This window comes from Neolamprologus multifasciatus, chromosome 14, assembly GCF_963576455.1.
Source record: "Neolamprologus multifasciatus chromosome 14, fNeoMul1.2, whole genome shotgun sequence".
In the NCBI taxonomy this organism is placed as follows: Eukaryota; Metazoa; Chordata; class Actinopteri; order Cichliformes; family Cichlidae; genus Neolamprologus; species Neolamprologus multifasciatus.
In genome coordinates, this window is record NC_140452.1 from 535,298 (window position 1) to 555,297 (window position 20,000).

Below are 20,000 nucleotides of genomic sequence, written 5' to 3' on the forward strand. Positions count from 1 at the left end.
GCTACGAGCTACGGTGGCTGCAGTACGACAAACACGGCGCCTGCACCTCAGCGCCGCCGCCGTGTTTCTGCACCTGTTTGAGCTGAGCTAAACCACGCGCTCTGAGCCCAGCAGGAAGTGGCGGCTCAGTTTCCTGGTCAGTGATGTCATGTAAAAGGTCTGAAGCTCAGATCTTCCCCCTCGCGGCCGCCATTTTGGCTCCCAGCAGCCGGCTCTCTGCTCCCATCATGCTCTAGTGATGCAGCGATGGTCTCGGCAGCTGCTGACACACAGGATGTGACATCACTGCGAGGTCTGTACAGAGCTCCTACAGCTTCTCTGTGATGATGTCATCCAACAAAACCAATCAGCATGGAGCATCAGGCTGAGGGGCGGGGTCTGAGTGGTGATCTCACACCTGTTCTGAGGCCAGAAAACTGTTGTCCATCTGATGTCACCTGTGTGAGTCAGGTGATGTCCCCACGGCGACGTGGTCAGCTGTCGCCGGGGTTCCTCGTACTGACAGGAAGTGCCGATGACCTGTGTGTGTGTTTACCTGCGCTTACCTGTGTCTTTCTGTCCGTCCGGCAGCACACGCTGACGGGTCACAGCGGGAAAGTCCTGTCCGCTCGCTTCCTGTTGGACAACGCTCGCATCGTGTCTGGGAGCTACGACCGCACACTCAAGCTGTGGGACCTTCGCAGCAAAGTCTGTACGTGAGTGCACGCTCGCTCACCGTCAGCGAGTCCTCGCCCGAGCTAACTGTCGCTCACCTGTGCAGGTATGAAGACGGTGTTCGCGGGCTCCAGCTGCAACGACATCGTGTGCACCGAGCAGTGCGTCATGAGCGGACATTTTGACAAGAAGGTTCGCTTCTGGGACATCAGGTGAGCGGCGCACGAACGCTGTCATCACTCAGCATGTCTGCCATATGTCACGTGATGACACGCTCGTGTGCGTGTGTGTGACATCAGAGCGGAGAGCATCGTGCGGGAGCTGGAGCTGTTCGGCAGAGTGACGTCGCTGGATCTGAACCACGATCGCACTGAGCTGCTCACCTGCTCCAGAGACGACCTGGTGAAGATCGTCGACCTGCGCACCAACGCCGTGAAGCAGACGCTCAGGTGAGGCGGGCCCAGTGCAACACAAAGCAGTCGAGTTCAGAGGCAGCAGAAACATGGCGAGTCCATCTCGTTGGCAGGCGGTCAGTAGGTCTGATGATGTGAGGAAAGATCACCTCATATTTAAATAACCTCCAAGAACAAGAAGAAGAATCTTTGTTGTCACGGGAACAGTGAAAGTTTCCCCATGTGTGTGAAATATTATCACACATGACACAGAGAAAATTACACTAGAAAGATGTACGAGTTATACATGCATGTGAGGAGCAGGAGCATCAGTGATGCTGCACATTGAGTCGTTGCTGTTGCTACTAACTACAGTTTAAAGAGGAATGCTGGTTGCATTACCGTATAACTAAAAACACGGTTTATAAATCAAGTGTAAAACATGATTTCCAGCCTAAACTCAGTGTTTTTAACGATCCGCTGCACACGAGGTGGTCGGCGCCGACCTTTAACGAACAGCAACAAAAGTTCACGAGACAAAATGAAACGACAGAAACGACAAAGCTTTTGTGCTGTAACGTATAAAAATAGTCAAACTGTCGCACGTCTGACCACGTAAAGTACCCAGGATGCTTTGTTGCCATAGTGACACTGAGTCACTGTTGACGTCACAGGTAGATCCACTTCCTGTGCTGTGGTCATGTGACTCGTTCTGTTTGTGATGGTCAGGTGACCTCGGCTGACTCTCTGTGTTTGTTCAGTGCGCAGGGTTTCAAGTGTGGAGCTGATTGGACCAGAGTGACCTTCAGGTGGGTTCCTCTCATTACTCGTGTGTGTGTGTGTGTGTGTGTGTGTGTGTGTGTGTGTGTGTGTGTGTGTGTGTGAGAGAGAGATCTGAGCGCGCTCAGTGTGTCTCATTCTCTTTCAGTCCTGACGGGAGCTACGTGGCCGGCGGATCAGCTGACGGCGCTCTGTACATCTGGAATGTGCTGACGGGGAAAGTGGACCGGACTCTAGACCGGAACCACAGGTAAGGTCGTTCAGGTTTATCCACACGCCAGCGGCTCATGCCACGCTGCTGACCTTTGACCTCTCCTTGCTGCTGTCGTTGCAGCTCAGCCATCAACTCGGTGTCCTGGTCGCCTTCAGGAGCCTACGTGGCAAGCGTGGAGAAAGGCAGTCGCGCCATCTTGTGGTCAGACATGTGACCGGGCCCGAGGAGGCGGAGTCAGGCTGTGGGCAGCCAGCGGCGGCCCCTCTGCCATCTTCATCGTGGTGAAGATGAAGAGGATTCCCTTGACTGTGGAGGCGAGCTGCCGTGTTCTGTTTCTGCAGCTTTTCATGTTCAGCATCATTTTAATGACCGGGAGGAGGCGGAGCCACATGCGGCGCCGCAGCTGCTGATGCGAGGACAGCCAGTCAGGTGACACGTTGGAAACGCAGAGACATTTCACTGTTGACACTTCCTCTTCTCACTGCACAGGACGCCTCAGGAAACAGGAAGTGCGTGCACCGACCAATCAAAGATTAAAGAAACTGTCGTGTGGTTTGTTCCTGCGCTCGGCAATGCCTCATTTCTACCTCGCCGCTTCGCTCGCTCCAGGTACTGCTGACTTCCTGTTGTTCGTTTTCCACTGCAGACAGAACCGCGTCCTCGCTGTGACATCATCAGCAGGACAGTGTGTCGTGTTCTGAACGCGGCGCCGGCCCGAGCCTCGACAGGTGGTCAGCACGAGCCTCAGTGGAAACAAGGAGGGGGCGGAGTGGAAATGAGGCCGTTTGGACCGTGACGTGAACGCCATCAGTGATGTTTTTCCACAAACAGGAAGTGGACCTGTGTCAGACCTGTGTGGGTTTGTGTTTGATTCACAGGTGTGTTGCAGACTGTTCAGCACTGACCTCGCGTGGACAGACGGGCGCATGTGATTGTGTAACCTGATGATTGTAAATGTCCTGTAAAAGTCCTGATGAATAAATCCTCTGACACACGAGTTCTTCCACGCCGCTCGCTCTCTGAGCCTCACAGCGGTGGCGAGCTGTTCTTGTTCCTGAGCCCAGCTCGTCTCGCTTTACGTCTCGATGTTTCCTGTGGAGCGTTCTTCACATTAAGGAGCTTCCTGCTGGAAGCAGGGCTCGCCACATCCGTATGTTTCTGTTCTTTGTCCTGTTTGTGTATATATTATATATATTTGTGTCTTTCTGGCTGCTCTTACAACAACATTTCCCCTGTGGGACAATTAAGAGAGTCTTATACCACAACACACGCAGCACATGGCAGGGAATTAAATCTCTCACAAACTAATCAAGAAACTTTCACAGACACGACATGCCACCCATCCAGACAGCCTTAAAACCTTCTACGCCAGGTTTGACAGGCTGAACACAGACCAACCTCAAAGGCCCCGGCGGCCCCACGGACTTCCAGGTCAAACACACACAGGTGCTGAAAACTCTGAAGAAGGTGAACCCCCACCAGGATGTGGGACCCGAGTTCCTCCCAGAGTTCTGAAGGCCTATGAGGAACAACGAGCTGCTGTGTATGCCGACATCTTCAACCTGTCACTGTCCCAGTGCTCCACCATTATACCAGTCCCCTAAATGACTGCAGGCCAGTAGCACTCACACCAGTTGCCATGAAGTGCCTAGAACAACTGGTTTTCACACACATCAACCACACGGTCCCAGACGCTGTCAGTCCCTCCAGTTTGCTTCCCAGTCCCAGCTGTGAAACTCTTCTTGTTATCATCTATCGTCCACCTGGGCCTCACAGAGTTTCTCTCTGATTTCTCAGACTTTTATCTGATTTAGTTCTGAGCTCAGATAAAATAATTATTGTGGGTGATTTTAACATCCATGTTGATGCTAAAAATGACTCAACACGGCGTTTAATCTGTTGTTAGACTCAATTGGCTCAAACTGTAAAAGAACCCGCCCACCACTTTAATCACACTCTAGATCTGGTTTTAACATAGAAACTAAAGGACAGTGTGTGGCTGATGCACAGCAGATTATGGTCACATGTCTCTGTGTCAGTGACTGAGGTCAAAGGTTAACATGTCCGCTTACTTCTGATATCCACGATGTCTTCACATTCAGGCCCTGCAGGTGACCTTTAAGACTTTTAGAAACATCAACGAGCAGCTGAATAGACCAACACCGGTCCAACCGAAGCTTCAGGTGTGTGTGTGCGTGTGTGTGTGTACGTGTGTGCGTGTGTGTTGCTGCTGTCAGCACTCAGACTGCTGAGTCTGAGTGACAGAAACTTATCGGCTCAGAGTCGCATCCTGCTGATCATGTTAATGACATATTAATATCGATCAATACACAAACCAAAACCATCATGTGCTTTTAGTCTTCATTCGTCTGTATGTGTGTATATATGTGTGTGTGTTGTATACATAGACATGAAACAGCTGCAGGTTCTTCACACTCCGATCATCACGCAGCTGCTCACAGCGAGCAGGCTCAGTGCTCTGACTCCTGCAGACGCTGTAGCAGCAACCGCTGCATTTTTAAAAAGACTTTAAACATGTTTTTCAGTGTGGAGATCTGCTGAGCTGAAAAAGTTATGAAAGATATGAGATGATAGAAAAATCATTTAAAAGCTCCAACGGTCAGGTGCATGGTGAGGTCAGGGGTTTGGACTGAAGATGTTTAACTCCACGTTTATTCAAATCTGCTGTTGTTACCATCAGTCAGAAAATTCATCAACGCACTAGAAAAGGTGTGTGTGTGTGTGTGTCTGTGTGTGTGTGTGTGTGTGTGTCTGCCTGCAGGATTATTCCCTGTAATGACGTGCATGCTGACCAGGCTTTGTGTGCTGATTATAAATACAACTGATCGTTCTGATCAGCTTCAAACCTTCTTCTCTCCAGCTCGTCTTCATCACTGCAGCTTCAGGTCAGTCTGTTCAGTGAAAGATGAATCTGTTATCAGTGTGAATGAGTGTTTGATGATGGGTTTCATTAGTTTATTGAGGAAGTCTGAAGGTCAGCTGGTGTTCCTTCATTCTGTGAAGCTTCACCTAAAAGCACAAACAGCTTCACAGCTGATGTGAAACAACAAATCTGATCAATTACTTTTTAAACTTGGTGACGAGTTACCAGAAGTTAAAACTCATACATTTGTTTTTGTAGTATCCCCTGATTTTATATGATGCAGCATTAAGTTTGATTGGAAAACAAACAAACAAACAAAAAAAGACCAGTAAAACTGGATTAACATCAACTGAGGTGGAAGATCTTCTCAGAGCTTCAGAGGAGATGTAAAGGGTTCAACTCTGCGTGTCAGGATGTGAGCACCCAGTTCAACAATCTGAGAAAAACATTTGTCACTGTAAAGGTCAGTGAGTCCCTCACCTACAGTTCATGATCGAGAGGTGGAGTCAGAGGAGGATGCTGCAGAGATGTGGGTATTGGTGGATGTGGGTGGGTATTGGTGGATGTGGGTGGGTGTTGGTGGGCATTAGTGGATGTTGGTGGGTATTGGTGGATGTGGGTTGGTGCTGGTGGATGTTGGTGGATGTGGGTGGATGTTGGTGGGTATTGGTGGATGTTGGTGGGTATTGGTGGATGTTGGTGGGTATTGGTGGATGTGGGTTGGTGCTGGTGGATGTTGGTGGATGTGGGTGGATGTTGGTGGGTATTGGTGGATGTTGGTGGGTATTGGTGGATGTGGGTTGGTGCCGACTCACGTGATTAGGTAGAGGATCATCAGGGGGTCCTTTGTCCCTGTTGGGGGGGGAAACTCCCACAGGGTTTAAATCTGGGACTCTCCACCGTTTGACTCTTAGAACTGAAGAAGCTTCTCGGATGAGAGGTGAAACGTCTTAAAGAAGTCCAGCTTTTCTTTCCAACCTCCTTAATCTAGCAAGATCAACCAACACCTACCAACATCCACCAACAACCACCAACAGACGCTTTTCTTTCCAAGCTCCTTAGACTACGATGGTAAAGGGTAAATGGACTGGTTCTTATAAAGCGCTTTTCTACTCTTCTGAGCACTCAAAGCGCTTTACACAACTTGGGCATTCACACAAGCACATTTTTCTAAGTGCTTTCTAAGTAACATTCACCTTTCGAACAGTAGATGACCTGCTGTACCACCTGAGCTACAGCCACCCTGATGACCTGGATGACTGAGAACCTTCATAGACAGATGTCGGTAGATGTTGGTTGATGTTAGTGGCTGTTGGTTGGTGTTGGTGGATGGTTGGTGGTTGATTTTGGTGGATCTTGGTAGGTGCTGGTAGATGATGGTTGATATTGGTGGATGGTTGGTAGATGTTGGTTGATATTGGTGGATGGTTGGTTGATATTGGTGGATGGTTGGTGGTTTATCTTGGTGGATGTTGGTTGATGTTAGTGGCTGTTGGTTGGTGTTGGTGGGCGTTGGTTGGTGTTGGTGGATGCAACATGGAACATGAGTGGAGCACATCACTGCATCCACACGGAGATCCAGAAACTCCCCCACCTCCTCCGAGCAGGTGCAGGGGTAGCTGGCACATCTGTGACGGCGTCATTAATGCTGAGGCACATCTGCAGCTGTAGGAGAATGTGCTCTGTCTGGACAGCGTCTGTGATTCCAGACAATGAAGAAATCTCACTGAGCACAGCCTGCAGCAGCTCCATAACTGACCCAGCCCAGACCATCACCCACCGACACCACAGCTGGAGGGCTCCATCCACCAGATCTTTTTTATTATTCTTATTAGTCGGAGTTTCTTTCATGTCTGTACAATGTTAAAGAAAACTGCGTTAGATCTGCTGCCTGTGTTCTCAGTTGGTCACATTACTGGGATGCTTTAATCATCCATAGATGCACGAGTGGATGTTTAGGTGTGAGGACTGTGTGCGATTTAACTTTGAGATGATAAACGTTTGATATGTCTCTGTGCTGCAGGTCAAGATCCAACACTCAGCATGAGTCCCAAGCACGTCGTCTTTAAAAAGGTGTCCCGTGACAAGTCGGTAAGTTCTGAAGATAGTTCAGCATCGACATCATAAGTCATGGAGAAGATGTGGTTTAGAAACCCAGAGCAGAGGTCATATCAAAGTTCCTTTTGGAGAGACTAAAGTTTCCCCCCGATGGAAACATCAGCACTGAAAGGATGCTGATTTGTACTCAGGACACCATTTAAGGCATCCATAAAGTTCTGGTCCCTGATCTTCCTCCAGCGCTCTGTGAGGATCCAGCTTGTTAATCCGGACCCTCTGGGCTGCGATGGCGTCTTTGTGCTGAAATCCAAATTGAACTGACATGTGACAGAGTAACTGTAATGTTAATGTCTGCTTTGCATGCGGGTAAACATTGTTTTTTTTATTTCTGACCTCAGAATGGGAAAAGGTTCAAAAACTCCATCGATGAACTGAACCGATGCGCCTCCTGCTCCCGGTCTGTGGGGAACTAAAAGCACAAATAAAAACCTCTACTCAGAGCTGTGCTGTCATTTCTGCCTCTGCAAGCATGTGATGGTCCACCCTGCTTAGAGTGAATGTGGAGCTCCTGCAGACTCTGAGTGTCCTCCAAGTCACTGACTTATTCCCACAGAAAGACGTACCCATCCACACATGCAGGACAGGTTTAGTAGGGGCTGTGCTGCAGGAGGTGTAGCAGGAGGAGGTGTTTGCTCTTGGTCCTGCAGTCATTCTTACGTGACCCTCGTGTGCTTTCAGGTGACCGTCTACATGGCCAAGAGGGACTTTGTGGATCACTGCGACTTTGTGGATCCAGTCGGTGAGTCCTGATGCTAACTACTATACAGATATAGAAATAAAGAGTGACTAATACAGAGCTGGGATATGAAATCTGAGTCACAAACCCTAATTCACTCCAAACTGGGTCAAAGACCCAGGACCGAGTCTTTGAACAGAGCTTCTCCACCACACAGCGCTCATGGTGGATGTTGAGGGGTGGCCTGTGCTGTGGGATCCACACCGCAGTGAACAGACTGAACAGTACTCACTGGTTCTTCTGCTAATTGTAAACTAGCATGGATATGGTAGCAGAGCAGGAAGTAGTTGATCATTTCTGCTCATGCCCAGTAGGAGGACAGTGACAAACCTTTAAAACAGTCAGGAGTGTGTTGTGATTTGATCACTTCCTGTTTCCTACAGATGGCGTGATTGTGATTGACCCAGTGCAGCTCAAAGGAAAGAAAGGTCAGTGTGTAAATGTGTGCAGTAACATAAGGCAGAACCCGGAGGAGGCGCAGTGGGACTCCCTCCGTCAGTGTGGAGAAGCTCAAATGTACCGGAGGAGGTCCACGGGGTTATGACTGTGGTTCCTGTGTAAAACATGTTTCTCTGAATGAAAGCTTCTTTCTCTGCAGTGTGGGGTGGGGGGGGGGGGGTGCCACACAAAAGATCTCAGAGAACAATAAGCAGCTTCTGACAGGCGTTTCTCCAGCTTCACACTGATTTAGGTTTGATGGAGCCAGATTCTCCTGGTGCAGCATGTTCTTGGACGTGTGGTTCATTCCTGTTTTTCCGTGTCTGTTAGTGTATGTGATGCTGTCGTGCACGTTTCGCTACGGCCGTCAGGACATGGATGTGATGGGCGTGGCCTTCAGGAGGGACCTCTTCCTGGTGACCCGGCAGGTTTACCCCGAGCTGCAGGACAAAGAAAAGCTCACCCACACCAAGATCCAGCAGAAGTTGCTGCGAAAGCTCGGAAACAACGCCTTCCCCTTTTTCTTCGAGGTGAGGAACAGCCTGAAACGTCTGGAAAGATCAGGCCCTGCTAGAGGAAGAGGTTTAATCCCTCCATCAGGTTCAAGGATAGAAAACAGAAAGGCCACATTTGCCATGTCTGGAATAGAGACGTGTTTGTTGTGTTAGGTTTTGTACCCAGTGCAGATCTGGCCTAAATCGTCATCCAAAATCCTGAAGGTAAAAAAGGAAAACCTGATTACAGAACGAATAAAAACATTAGAGCACCAGTCAGAATAACAAAACCCCCACAAATGTTTCAGAAATCTGTTAAAACTCTGTTTAAAACTGGAAATGTGGCACAGTGGTTCGCACTGTTGCCTCACAGCAAGAAGGTCCTGAGCTTGACTCAACCACAGAGATCTTCCTGTGTTTGCATGTTCTGCCCGTGTGCGTGGCTTCTCTACGGCTTCCTCCCACAGTCCAAACACATGCAGGTTCACTGCTCTAAATTGCCGATAGGTACGAATGGTTGTGTGTCTCTGTGTTAGCCCTGCGACAGACCGTCGACCTGTCCAGGGTGTGACCTGCCTCTTGCCCTAAGACAGCTGTGATAGGCTCCAGCAGAATAGCATGGATGGATGGATGGATGGATGGATGGATGGATGGATGGATGTCCACAGCAGAAAAGAGTAGAGTTCTCTGAGAGGTTAGAAATTAATGATCATCAACCGTTCAGAAAGACAATCTAACGTTTTAGGGAAGAAATCTTCAGAAATACAGAGAAGGTGTAGCTGCATGAGAACCTCCGAAAAACTGACTGAAACCTGAACGAGGTCATCGTTCTGTAGTGACCAGCGTGAGTCTGTGGCGCCGTTACAGAGGAAGGGTTCACTCTTCTAATCGTATAGGTTGTCTTGATGAGTTACTGTGTTTATTGTTGAGGAGGTTAGAACGAGACGTACCCGTTCGGGTCCCGTACAGGACGAGCGTGACGATGTTTGTGAAACGACTCTGTGCTTCAGTTTCCAGACAATCTGCCCTGCTCCATCACTCTGCAGCCCGGACTGTCCGACGTGGGGAAGGTAACGCCATCACTACTCTCAGCCTTTCATGTTCTTCATCTGTACATTGCTTCAGCAACACAAAGTCTCAGAGTCCACACACTGATGTTTCACACCAGCTTCCCTCTCTCTGCGTTTTCACGCAGTCCTCTGAAATCAGCCAATTCGCCCGATGACTCATACGAGCTGTAAATGTGCCAACTGTGTGTTTCTGTGTGCTGGACAGAAATGTGCGGTGGAATTTGAGGTGAAAGCTTTCTGTGGTGAGAACCAGGACGAGAAGATCGACAAACAGTGAGTCGCTCAGAGTGGATCTCAGTCTGAGGTTCGATGGACAGCCTTTCACGTGTTCCTCCGTCCTCTCTGCAGGAGTTCTGTCCGTCTCACCATCCGTAAGATCCAGTTCAGTCCGGAGGACAGCAAACTGCTTCCCAGCGCAGAGACAACCTTTGAGTTCCTGATGTCCGAGAAACCTCTGCACGTGAAACTGAGCCTGCCCAAAGAGGTCAGAGCTTCAGTCAGGTCCTGAACCACCAGGTTCTGAAAGCTGGAGGACTCTCACAGATGTACTCATGAACTTCACCTGTCTGCTTACCTGTCTGCAGACGTTTTACCACGGCGAGCCGCTCAAAGCCAATGTTGAAATCACCAACTCGTCCAGCAGGAACATCAAAGACATCAGCTTGTCAGGTGACATCAGTTTGGCTTCAGAGTACTTAAGGTGACGTAGAGCAGCGTGTCTCTGCCACCAAGCATCCTTTCTTCAGTTTTCCCTTTTAAGAAGGAAAGCGTGAAATGTACAAGCATGCAGAAGTTGGGTTACCATCAGGGGAGACGACTGATTTAAAGCCAAGAAGTCTGTAGTGAACAAAAACGGTATGAAGTCCATTCCAGAGTCCTTACTCTCCGGAAACATCTAAGCTAGGCAGCTGATATGTATTTACATGTAAACATGTTAATCAGGTCTTTCCTGTCAGTATTTTGTTGGCTTCAAGACATAATGACTTTAAATAAAATGTCTCCCCCTGCTGGTACTGCAGCTTACTGCACGCTTGCACATTTCCCTCTTTGGAGGGGCAAAGGGTGAAATGGACACAGTGCACGGCGTGTCTACGCGCTTTGCAGTGGTATCGGCTTGACTGGAGACATCAGCTGATAACACTTCCTCTATTAGCATAAATTTAAAAAGTCATGCAACCAAAGCCTGCTCAGACACGATTGGCCAAACTGAAACTACACAGGCTCTTACGAAACCTTAAAGTTGTGACCTGATGTTTAACCAGAAAAGCTGCTCCTGGTAAACATGAGGAAAGGTGTCTGTGGCGGTGACACGCTGCCTCACCTGCACCAGCTGACAGCAGACAGGTGTGTTCCCTGCCTGCAGCAGCACGCTGGCTTACTTTGAGTTTCTGTGCTTAGTCGAGCAGGTGACCCACGTCATCCTTTACTCCAACGATAAGTACGTCAAGTCTGTGGCCAAAGAGGAGACCAGGTGAGTTAAGGGTATAACAGAAGTATATTTATTTTGAATCTTGCGTTCATGGTCTCAGTTTGATCAGACAGAACATTTTTTCTTTTTTCAAAAGGAAGATGTTTCCTGTACGTTTAATTTTTGCATTGATCTGTTTAAAAACAGATGTGCCCGTCGTACCTGATACATCTTGGTCTGAAGCAGGGGTCGGCAACCTGCGGCTCCGGAGCCGCATGCCGCTCTTTAGTCCTTATACTGCGGCTCCGTGTGGTTTGGGAAAATAAATTACAAGTATTGAGCTGAAGTGTATTTTATTTATGTTTAGTTCTTTTTAAACTTGTAGTTCTAAATTGGAAGATTATTGTGATATTGAAATATAAAAATAAAATTATATTTTAAGCGTCACACTCGCGGAAGCCGGTATACCCGCAGAAACGCCGTGCATTTACTGAGACTTTCAGGCCCAGGTAGGCCAGTTATGGACCTTGGGATCCACATTATGTCAGCAGCTCCACCGTGAACTATGTTAAAACAAACACGCTCACGCCTCACAGACGACAGCTTACAGTCCTGTAAAGATCAAAGTGACTTCGTACAGCCTGATCTGCAGACGCTGTGCGCAGAGGTTCAGGAGCAGAAGTCTTATTGTAAACATATCACAGCAGACCCGACGATGTTTGCATGAACACGCTTTTCAGCATCTCTTTATTGACCACTTTTCACACACGGTTGCTGTACGCACACAGCCGGCTGTAGCTTTGCAGCTCACAGCCCGACACACACCACCAACAGCAGAGAGAGCAAAGACGTTAAGGCGGCGAGGCGTGATCGCGGGTGCAGTTCAGGTGCGTCCGCCTCCCCTGCAGCAGCACTGCAGACCACGCCCCACTGCACGCATTAACCAGGTAAAATACATATTTAGACAGAATTTTGTAAATATCTATTTTTCTATTTTCAGCAGTCAGGTCAAGGCTCCAAAAGCCCAAAGGCGATATAAGGGAGGCGGCTCACAGCAGTTTGTGTTTGCTGGATCATTTTAGTTCAGCTTTCCTTTTGTTATATTTCTTTAAGAGTTTAAAAGGTGTTAATTACATAAATAAAATGTAATTTTCTCTGTAGCACTTCATGGATTTCATAAGCAACACACCTTAGTTGTTCACACAAAGCATAAAGGTAAAAAACAATATATGCAGTGTTATCTTCATCTTAGATGTCACAAAGTATTTGCGGCTCCCAGAGTTTTCTTTTGCGTGGAAACCAAGTGGCTCTTTGAGTTTAAAGGTTGTGACTCCTGACCTAAAGATACTCTTAGTGACCTCACACTGTCAGCTGGGTTAGTTTTAACCACCCTGGGTTTGATCAAGAGGTTTCTGATCATGTTATGTTTTCGGTTACAGTGACTCTGTGCCTTGTGGCACCAGTCTGAAGAAGGAGTACACCCTGCACCCTCTGCTGGCGTACAACAAAGACCGCAGAGGACTCGCTTTGGATGGACGCCTTAAACACGAGGACACCAACCTGGCTTCATCGAGCATGTCAGAGACACACTGAGGTTTTCATGATGGTGTTAGACAGGAAACTGCTCTTTAAAGGACAGGTTCACAGGATTTAACCTGGCAGGTGAGACAGATCTGTCATCAGAGCATTCAAAACACACTGCAGTGTTCAGACGGCTCACGAGATCTCCGCAGACTCCATCAGATGAGCCTGAAGGCCATCGAGGTGATGGAGCCTCGGTTAAATCTTGATGACCTCTGACTGGAAGCCTCCAGGAGATGAACTATGTTTTCCAGAAAATCAACCATGGACTCATCCAAGTGTCCGAGCCGAGGTCTCGTTTTGTTCTGTCAGGTCATGAAGCTTCCACAGTTTAACGTTCTTCTTAGAGGTGGAACCAGAAGCATCCCAAACGTTAGAGATTATTTGATTCGATGATTCGTCTCCCTCCTAATGTCTCCTCTGCGGGGTCTCTGACCTGCTCCTAGCTGCTGGAAACACCACGGGGGGTCTGGATGATCTGAAGCTCTGTGCAGCAAACAGTTCCTGACTCTCAGTTTGTGCTGACGAGCCTGAAACCTCGCTCGTGCTTTCAGACACCTGTGACCCCTGACAGAGCTGTGAACCTGCCCTTTAACCACATGGCGTGCTAGAACACAATGCCGAGAGCACCTGAGTTCCCTGAGCTTAGCGAAAGCGTTGCGTGACTTTCAGAAAGTTTTCCTTGAGCTGATGAGAGCTGTCTGTGTCTCAGTGTGAAGCAGGAGGTCCTGAAGGAGGTTCAGGGGATTCTGGTCTCCTATAAGGTCGTGCTGAAGATGGTCGCCTCAGGGTGAGTCTCACTTCCTGCTGTTAACAGTGTGTGTTCAGGTGTCTGGTGAGGGGTCAAAGGTCACTACAGGCCCTCTGCCTGACCTCACAGCAGCTCAGGTGTGACGAGGCAGTGGTTTGAACACATTATGAATCTGATGACACAGATGAACAAAAAGCTTCCACGTCACCAACACCGTGGCCCCACATAGCAGACGGGTCTGACCCGGATCTGGTGTCAAGCTGGCACTGCTGGCTGACTTCTGGCATGGTAAGACGTATGTCATCCAGATGTGGGCCAGGCCGGGCATAGATGGCACTGTCTATGTGATGGCATGCACATCTGGCTCAATCTTGGTTTGGTCCATCCGGCCAGGCTCATAGGAAACAGGTCTGGCCTGGATCCAGCATCAAGCCGGCACCTCTGACCGGTGTCATGGCAGAGAGTCAAACAGGTCTGGGCCACCAAAGGGCCGTCATTTTGTGCGGTATGTGGGCCATGTGTAAGAAGATTGTGTGGCCCTGATCTGGGCCATACCAGTTTAGCTATGTGGGGCTGTGACAGCCTCCTGGGTCAGCTGACACCAGCCACACACCTCTATCATGTGCCACGGTCATGAAACTCTTTTCAAATCAGAGATCCTGAAGTGTCACTGACCAATAGGAGCGCTCTGTCAGCCAGGGTCGTGGCCGCACGCTGCGCCTCATGTCAGAGTGATGTCAGAGTGATGTCAGAGGGAAAACTAACCTCCAACACAACCTGACGCTTTGTGTCTGTTCTCTCTCTGCTGCCCTTCATTGACAGGACGGTGGGATCCAGGTAGGGTCACGCTCAGACACACTGTGTGTGTGTGTGTGTGTGTGTGTGTGTGTGTGTGTGTGTAAAACATCTGGACTCACAGCTGTGTCTGTGCTTTACAGTGAGGTGTCTCTGGAGGTTCCCTTCAGGCTCATGCATCCCAAACCTGAACCAGGTACAGATTCTTTCAGCTTCCACACACACACACACACACACACACACACACACACACACACACACACACAGAACATGTTCTCATGTAAACCGGCTCATAAGCTGGTCCAGCTGTGTGTGTGTGTGTGTGTGTGTGTGTGTGTGTGTGTGTGTGTGTGTGTGTGTGTGTGTGTGTGTTTACGTGTGTGTGTGTGTTTTAAGCTGCTTCTTGTGTATTGCTGACAGCAGTTTGTGATATAAACAAGAAGCAGCGTCACACAGATTAACATCCAGATTAGCACCGATTAATAAAGTTTAACACACACACACACACACGTACACACACGTACACACACGTACACACACTCTCAGGTGCACACTCTTGTGTGTTCCCAGTGTGACCCTCCAGGTGTATCACTGTCTACCTGACAGTCTGAAACCAGCTGTTGTGATTTGTTGCCATATAAAAAAGTTCATATTGTTCATATTTCACCTGTTTCTCTTTTCTTGATGCTGACCGACCTGCAGCCAAGGACAGGTGAGTGTGACAGTAAACGACATCACTTCCTGTCCCACACAGTCCCCTCTGTGTGACGTCATAGGGAAAGGTTGGCGCCTCCCAGGCCGATTCTCTGTCTTACAAGGGGGAGGGGCTTGAATCTGACTGGTTAAATTTAAAAGCAGCAGAGCAGCAGACGTAGCTCACGAGCAGGAAGGTCAAGCTCGTCTTACATGGAGGACCAGCAAAGCGCCCCTGCTGTCCCTGTAAAGATTAATCCCACTTTTAATCCCTGAGAGGCGTAAATAATATAAAACAGGCGTCTCCTTTTTCCCACGACACCTAAACGCAGCAGATCAAAGAAATCTGTCAGCACGAGAAAATTAGCTCGTTGCTCGTCCTGTGACTGTAAATATTATGTGTCGTGTCCTGTCGTCACCTCGGTGAGAACAGCGGCTGGATTTTGAAATGAAAACACAGTTAAAGGCCCGCCCTCCTTCACGTTTGCCCAGCGGTCGAGATCGGAGGCTTTGCCGATCCAGCTGTGGCCCCCGAGCCTTATGTTTGACACCGCTGACGGACTGGAGTCTCACGCTTTAGTTTTTACAACCTTCATCGGGCGGCTGTGGTTTAGGTGGTAAAGCTGGTCATCGAGCCCCAGCGCGTGGTCATGTGACTGTTTACAGCAAACACATCGTGTGTTTAAACGTACGTGTTTCAGTTTTTTCTTGTTTATCAAGAACAGGAAGTGACTTAAACTGCTGAGACAGGAGGCGAAGCTCGCTGTTGACCTTCCCACTGTGTCTGTGCTGCAGTGAACCAGATGACATGGTGTTTGAGGAATTCAAACGGGCCTACCTGAAGGGCGTGGTCTACGGAGACGACGACGAGTCCCCCACCGACGCCTGAACTACAAAGATGGCTGCCTCAGGTCAAACGGCGCGGCGGCTACTCGGAGCTGAAGATGAACACAGCGTGGTCGTCCACCCGTGATTTCCTCCCTGTTTTAACGACTCCATCGTGTTTCCTGCAACACCACCCCCAGGCTAACTGCAGGTGGCGCTAGCAGGAACCAAAAACTCTGTCTGCCATAAATGACGTCTCCTCCCCTAATGCAGCACTTTTACCTGGAACCAGGTGTTTTTTTCTCCTGCAGCACTTCCTCCATGGCTGGGTTTGGTGTTAGGGTTTCCCAAACCTGATGCAGCGCCCTCTGGTGGCCACAGTGATTATGCTGTGAGCAAAGCTGGGTGATGCAGTCGTGGCTGGGAGGACGCTGAGGTGGATGGACGGGTGGAGCTGCTTGTCTTTGATGAACGAAATGGTCTAAGTCACAGGTGTCGAACTCCAGGCCTCGAGGGCCGGTGTCCTGCAGGTTTTAGATGTGTCCTTGATCCAACACAGCTGATTTAAATGTCTAAAGGACCTCCTCAACATGTCCTGTAGTTCTCCAGAGGTCTGGTAATGAACTCATCATCTGATTCAGGTGAGCTGAAACAGGGTGAGATCTGCAGGACACCGGCCCTCTGCCTGGAGTTGGACACCCCTGGTCTAAGTGCTTCATTAGGGTTAGGTGAAGAATGCCGACGTGGCCACAGGCGTCCATGATTGTCCGTCCTCCGTCCAACTCCGCCTCCTCCTGCAGCACGTGGAGCTTCTTTTGTTCCAGAGGAAAGCAGCTGAGGGCCCGAGGGTCATTTCTGGGAGGCAGAGTTGAACATTTCCCGTCCTCAGAGGTCGGTGTGTCACGCTAAATGAAGGAAATGCTGGATATGATGAGTGTCAGCAGGCCGGGCTGTTACCCTGAGGCTCTGAGCGAATGTAGACGAGTAAAGTGCATCTTTAGAGCTCAGTGAAACGAGCTGCTGATGTTCTGTAGAGCACGTCATAGCTGACCTGTCAGTGTTTTTAGAGGCCGTGATGTTTCTCCTGTTTGTCTGATACCTGACAATCATATGTTAGTCGCTATGTTAGTGTTTGATTAAAGAAGCCTCCATGTTTCACACTCCGCACGGCTCCATGTTTTTACATTTGGGTTTCTCACTTCCTGTCACACAGAGGTGCTTTTGTTATAGGTGACAATAAAGAGATCAGGGTGAGTCCAGTGAGCAGAAACGAGCAGCATCCATCCATAATATTCTTGATATTTATAATTCAGTGATTTGTGTATATTAGTGCTATTTTTAATTCTTACATTTGAAAAATCTGTAACATGTTGTATTGTTTAGTTTAGCCTGTTACTGTCTTGGAGCAACTATAACCTACAGAATTTCCTTAAGGATTAATAAAATGTCGTGATTAACACCCACAAACTGAGGCTTCCTGCTGTTTTGTGTGTCTGCAGATGGACTGAGTGTTTGTGAAGACATTGTGTCTGTGGATACTAACTGTCAGTCACTAAACACTGAGGCTGTGGACCCAGAGGGCCCGGACTCTAAGGGCTGCTCGTCCTGGGCCCGGGGGCGTGTTCAGAGCCCAGATGTAATCCTTTGCCTGGGTCCACAGAGAGCGGCTAACAGCAGCATGTAAATCCACTTTTAATTCATGTTTGGAAGAATTTATTATCCGAGATGAGTTTGTGACAGAATGACTCAAATTCAGCGTGAATTTGAATTTCATTTGGAAAAATAATAAATGTCTCTACAGGAGATGAGCTGATAGGGTTAAGAGTGTAGAGGAGTTTAGATTTGGGGGTTATGAACGGCGCCTTAAACTACGATTTTTGAGCTCTTTTGTCAGACAGAAATTAGGAGGTATTGACTTTCTCTACCATGATATTCTCAAAGTGCCCACAAAGCTGTCAAAGTTCCACCAACAAGCTCTCCTCTACTATACAAGCACGAGTTCACAACACATAATACCCTCAGGTGAAACTAAGGACACGTTGGTGCTAACAGAAAATCACAGCTTTTGGATACCTGGGAGCAAAAAGCACCATGGTCCGTGACTCACTTCATTGACAAAGCAGGTATGAAGGTCGTCCCGGTACCCTTCAAAACAATGGTTCAACAGACTGGGAGATATTCCAACCTTGGTGTAGAAGTGAGACCGATAACTGTTGAAGGTATCCAGCGAGAGAGGGAAAACATTTCTTTGCTCTGTATATGATGTGGACTAAAACTGGAGTATTAATGAAAGACAAAAATCTGAATAATGTGATTATTTTAGCAACATATTACAGTCGAGCCCACTTCTGTGCATGGAAGAATCATCTCAAAGTATTTTCCAGATCTGGACACAAAAGCCCTGAAATGTATTTCCTTACTGGACTCAGAGATGCTCTTGGACTCAAACCCCTGTTTTATTTTATTATTATTTAGTTTTCCTCTTGTTTCATATATTTATGTTTTTTTCTCTATTCCTTTGCTACTGACTCAACAGCACCGTGTGGCTGTTTTCTGTGTTTGAGTCAAAGGGTTGAACTTTGTTTGGTTTGGAAATTCAGCCTAAAAAATAAAATAAAAAAACGACTCCGTCCACCTAAGAGTACACCTGAGTCTCTGCCGTGTGGGAGCGAGCTTCACTAAATCTGCGAGGGCAAAGGTGTAACCCTCACCTCTCACCTGCCATGAGAGCTTGTGTTCAGGTTAACTAGATTTGAGTTTTGATTGCTGTGTTTGAGTAAAATGACTTCATTGTTATCTGAAGATAACATTGATACGTGTATGCTTTTGCACGAGCTGGAGAAGGAGAACTTATTTTTGTCTTCAACGCGTGCATGATGAAACACCGGCACCATGGAGAGTGGACTATGTAAAGAAATCTAACTAGTTACCTAAAATCTAGTTAACCTGGTCACCGGTGACTTTCAGGAGGCGTCGGGCTGCTTCGCAGAGCAACTTTCTCAGGTAAGAGGCGGGAATGCTATGGGTCACACAGGCCTGTCGGAGCTCAGTGGACCATCAAACCCTCTCCGCTGAGTTCAGGCTGTTTTCACGCCAGCGGAGAACTCGTGTTGTTGTAATGTCACCGAGTGACCACCAGGGGTCGGCTCCGCTGTGCTGTCCGGTGTCTGCCGCTGGGGGGCGCTGCTTCCCCTAGCGGCAGACACCGGGGGTCTGATGGCAGGATGGCGGAGGCAGGGGGACCGGATTCCGCCGCGGCGCGGTGCCCGGACGAGTCATCGGATAGTGAGCCGGAACAGGAGCCCGGAACTCCGCAGAAACTCATCCGAAAAGTGTCGACGTCCGGCCAGATCCGCAGCAAGGTACGTGTGCTAACATCCGGGGCTCCTTGCGCACAGCCGGCGGTCAGCGGCGGCGCTCATTCAGCGGCGCAGGGCCACACGCAGCCTGGGGGCACGGCGCTGTCCACCGGCTCACCGGCCCGCAGAACTCCATGTAAAATACGGACTCTTTAAAAGCCGGTCCCTCTTTCTAGCGGTAAGCAGCCGGTTTATTGTTAGAGTGAGACATGTTCGGACCAGACATCGACCGTCGGATACTCCGGCGCCCAGTGAACATGATGTGTGATGTTTCAGCGCCGCTCTGACGTCTGTTTCCCGGACAGCCGTCCTCCACTGGCCGCTGCGGGCGGCGCTATCTTTGCCTTTAAAACACAAGTGTGAGATGTGGGCTGGATGCTGGTGACGCCGAACTGAAGACCGGACGCGTTTGCGCCTTAAACCGGTCTACTGTCTTTGGCCCGTGCTCCCGTAGTCCAAAGATTGGTGTCACTTTAAATCTGACCGATTTTAAACGGAGTTCTGAGCCCAGGCTTCAGCGTCCCTGGAAAAACTGTGCTTTTTGGGGTAAGGGCCACAGCTCTTAGACCATTTCTAAACCACATAACGGGAAACGCCGAAGCCAGACACCGAGTTTCAGGAGATGACCAGGTGTAAACACGGAGTCTGACTGGTCCGGTTTTTTCACCATCTGTGGAGCTTCCGTTAAACCTAATTAGGGCAGAAACGGCATAAAGTAAGCGGAGACGCCGGTAAAACGCACGGAAACAACAGAGAAACGTCGCGAGTTCAAACCGGTAACATATACCGGTTACTAGCTCACACCTGA

At 48.9% G+C, this 20,000-nt stretch overlaps 3 protein-coding genes and 1 non-coding gene across 11 annotated transcripts in view; all 4 read left to right on the forward strand.

Moving 5' to 3' along the window:
* The window catches only part of atg16l1 (ATG16 autophagy related 16-like 1 (S. cerevisiae)), a 13,957-nt gene extending 10,920 nt beyond the window's left edge, over positions 1–3,037 (forward strand). For all 5 annotated transcript variants that reach the window (XM_085183805.1, XM_085183807.1, XM_085183808.1 and 2 more), the window contains exons 15-20: positions 571–691; positions 761–866; positions 954–1,103; positions 1,808–1,855; positions 1,975–2,076; positions 2,161–3,037. In XM_085183805.1, the coding sequence (XP_085039931.1) occupies positions 571–691; positions 761–866; positions 954–1,103; positions 1,808–1,855; positions 1,975–2,076; positions 2,161–2,254 (621 nt within the window). In that variant the 3' untranslated portion in view covers positions 2,255–3,037. The remainder of the gene's footprint in view (positions 1–570; positions 692–760; positions 867–953; positions 1,104–1,807; positions 1,856–1,974; positions 2,077–2,160) is intronic.
* On the forward strand, positions 136–410 carry LOC146502809 (small Cajal body-specific RNA 6). Its single transcript, XR_014869133.1, has one exon.
* Positions 3,038–4,852: 1,815 nt separating the features above from the next.
* Positions 4,853–17,300, forward strand: LOC146502810 (S-arrestin-like). Of its 2 annotated transcripts, XM_085183816.1 has the most exons (16): positions 4,853–4,946; positions 6,948–7,015; positions 7,721–7,781; positions 8,162–8,206; positions 8,547–8,746; positions 9,721–9,780; positions 9,986–10,053; positions 10,129–10,264; positions 10,365–10,449; positions 11,179–11,251; positions 12,628–12,765; positions 13,482–13,559; positions 14,343–14,357; positions 14,459–14,511; positions 15,018–15,027; positions 15,804–17,300. In XM_085183816.1, exons 2-16 carry the CDS (start codon positions 6,968–6,970, stop codon positions 15,895–15,897), a joined length of 1,164 nt encoding a protein of 387 aa, XP_085039942.1. In that variant the 5' UTR covers positions 4,853–4,946; positions 6,948–6,967; the 3' UTR covers positions 15,898–17,300. The 2 variants fall into 2 exon arrangements, 1 of the variants encoding a protein (XP_085039942.1); XR_014877814.1 differs by lacking the exons at positions 14,343–14,357; positions 15,804–17,300 and having other exon boundaries at positions 4,855–4,946; positions 13,482–13,578; positions 14,463–14,511; positions 15,018–15,038.
* A 1,717-nt stretch (positions 17,301–19,017) lies between these two features.
* Positions 19,018–20,000, forward strand: part of dgkd (diacylglycerol kinase delta) — a 22,661-nt gene continuing 21,678 nt past the window's right edge. The window contains exon 1 of one of the 3 annotated variants that reach the window (XM_085183803.1): positions 19,018–19,195. In XM_085183803.1, the coding sequence (XP_085039929.1) occupies positions 19,058–19,195 (138 nt within the window). In that variant the 5' untranslated portion in view covers positions 19,018–19,057. Of the gene's footprint in view, positions 19,196–19,250; positions 19,371–20,000 lie in introns of those variants that run through there. The other 2 variants (XM_085183799.1, XM_085183802.1) reach the window with 2 other exon arrangements.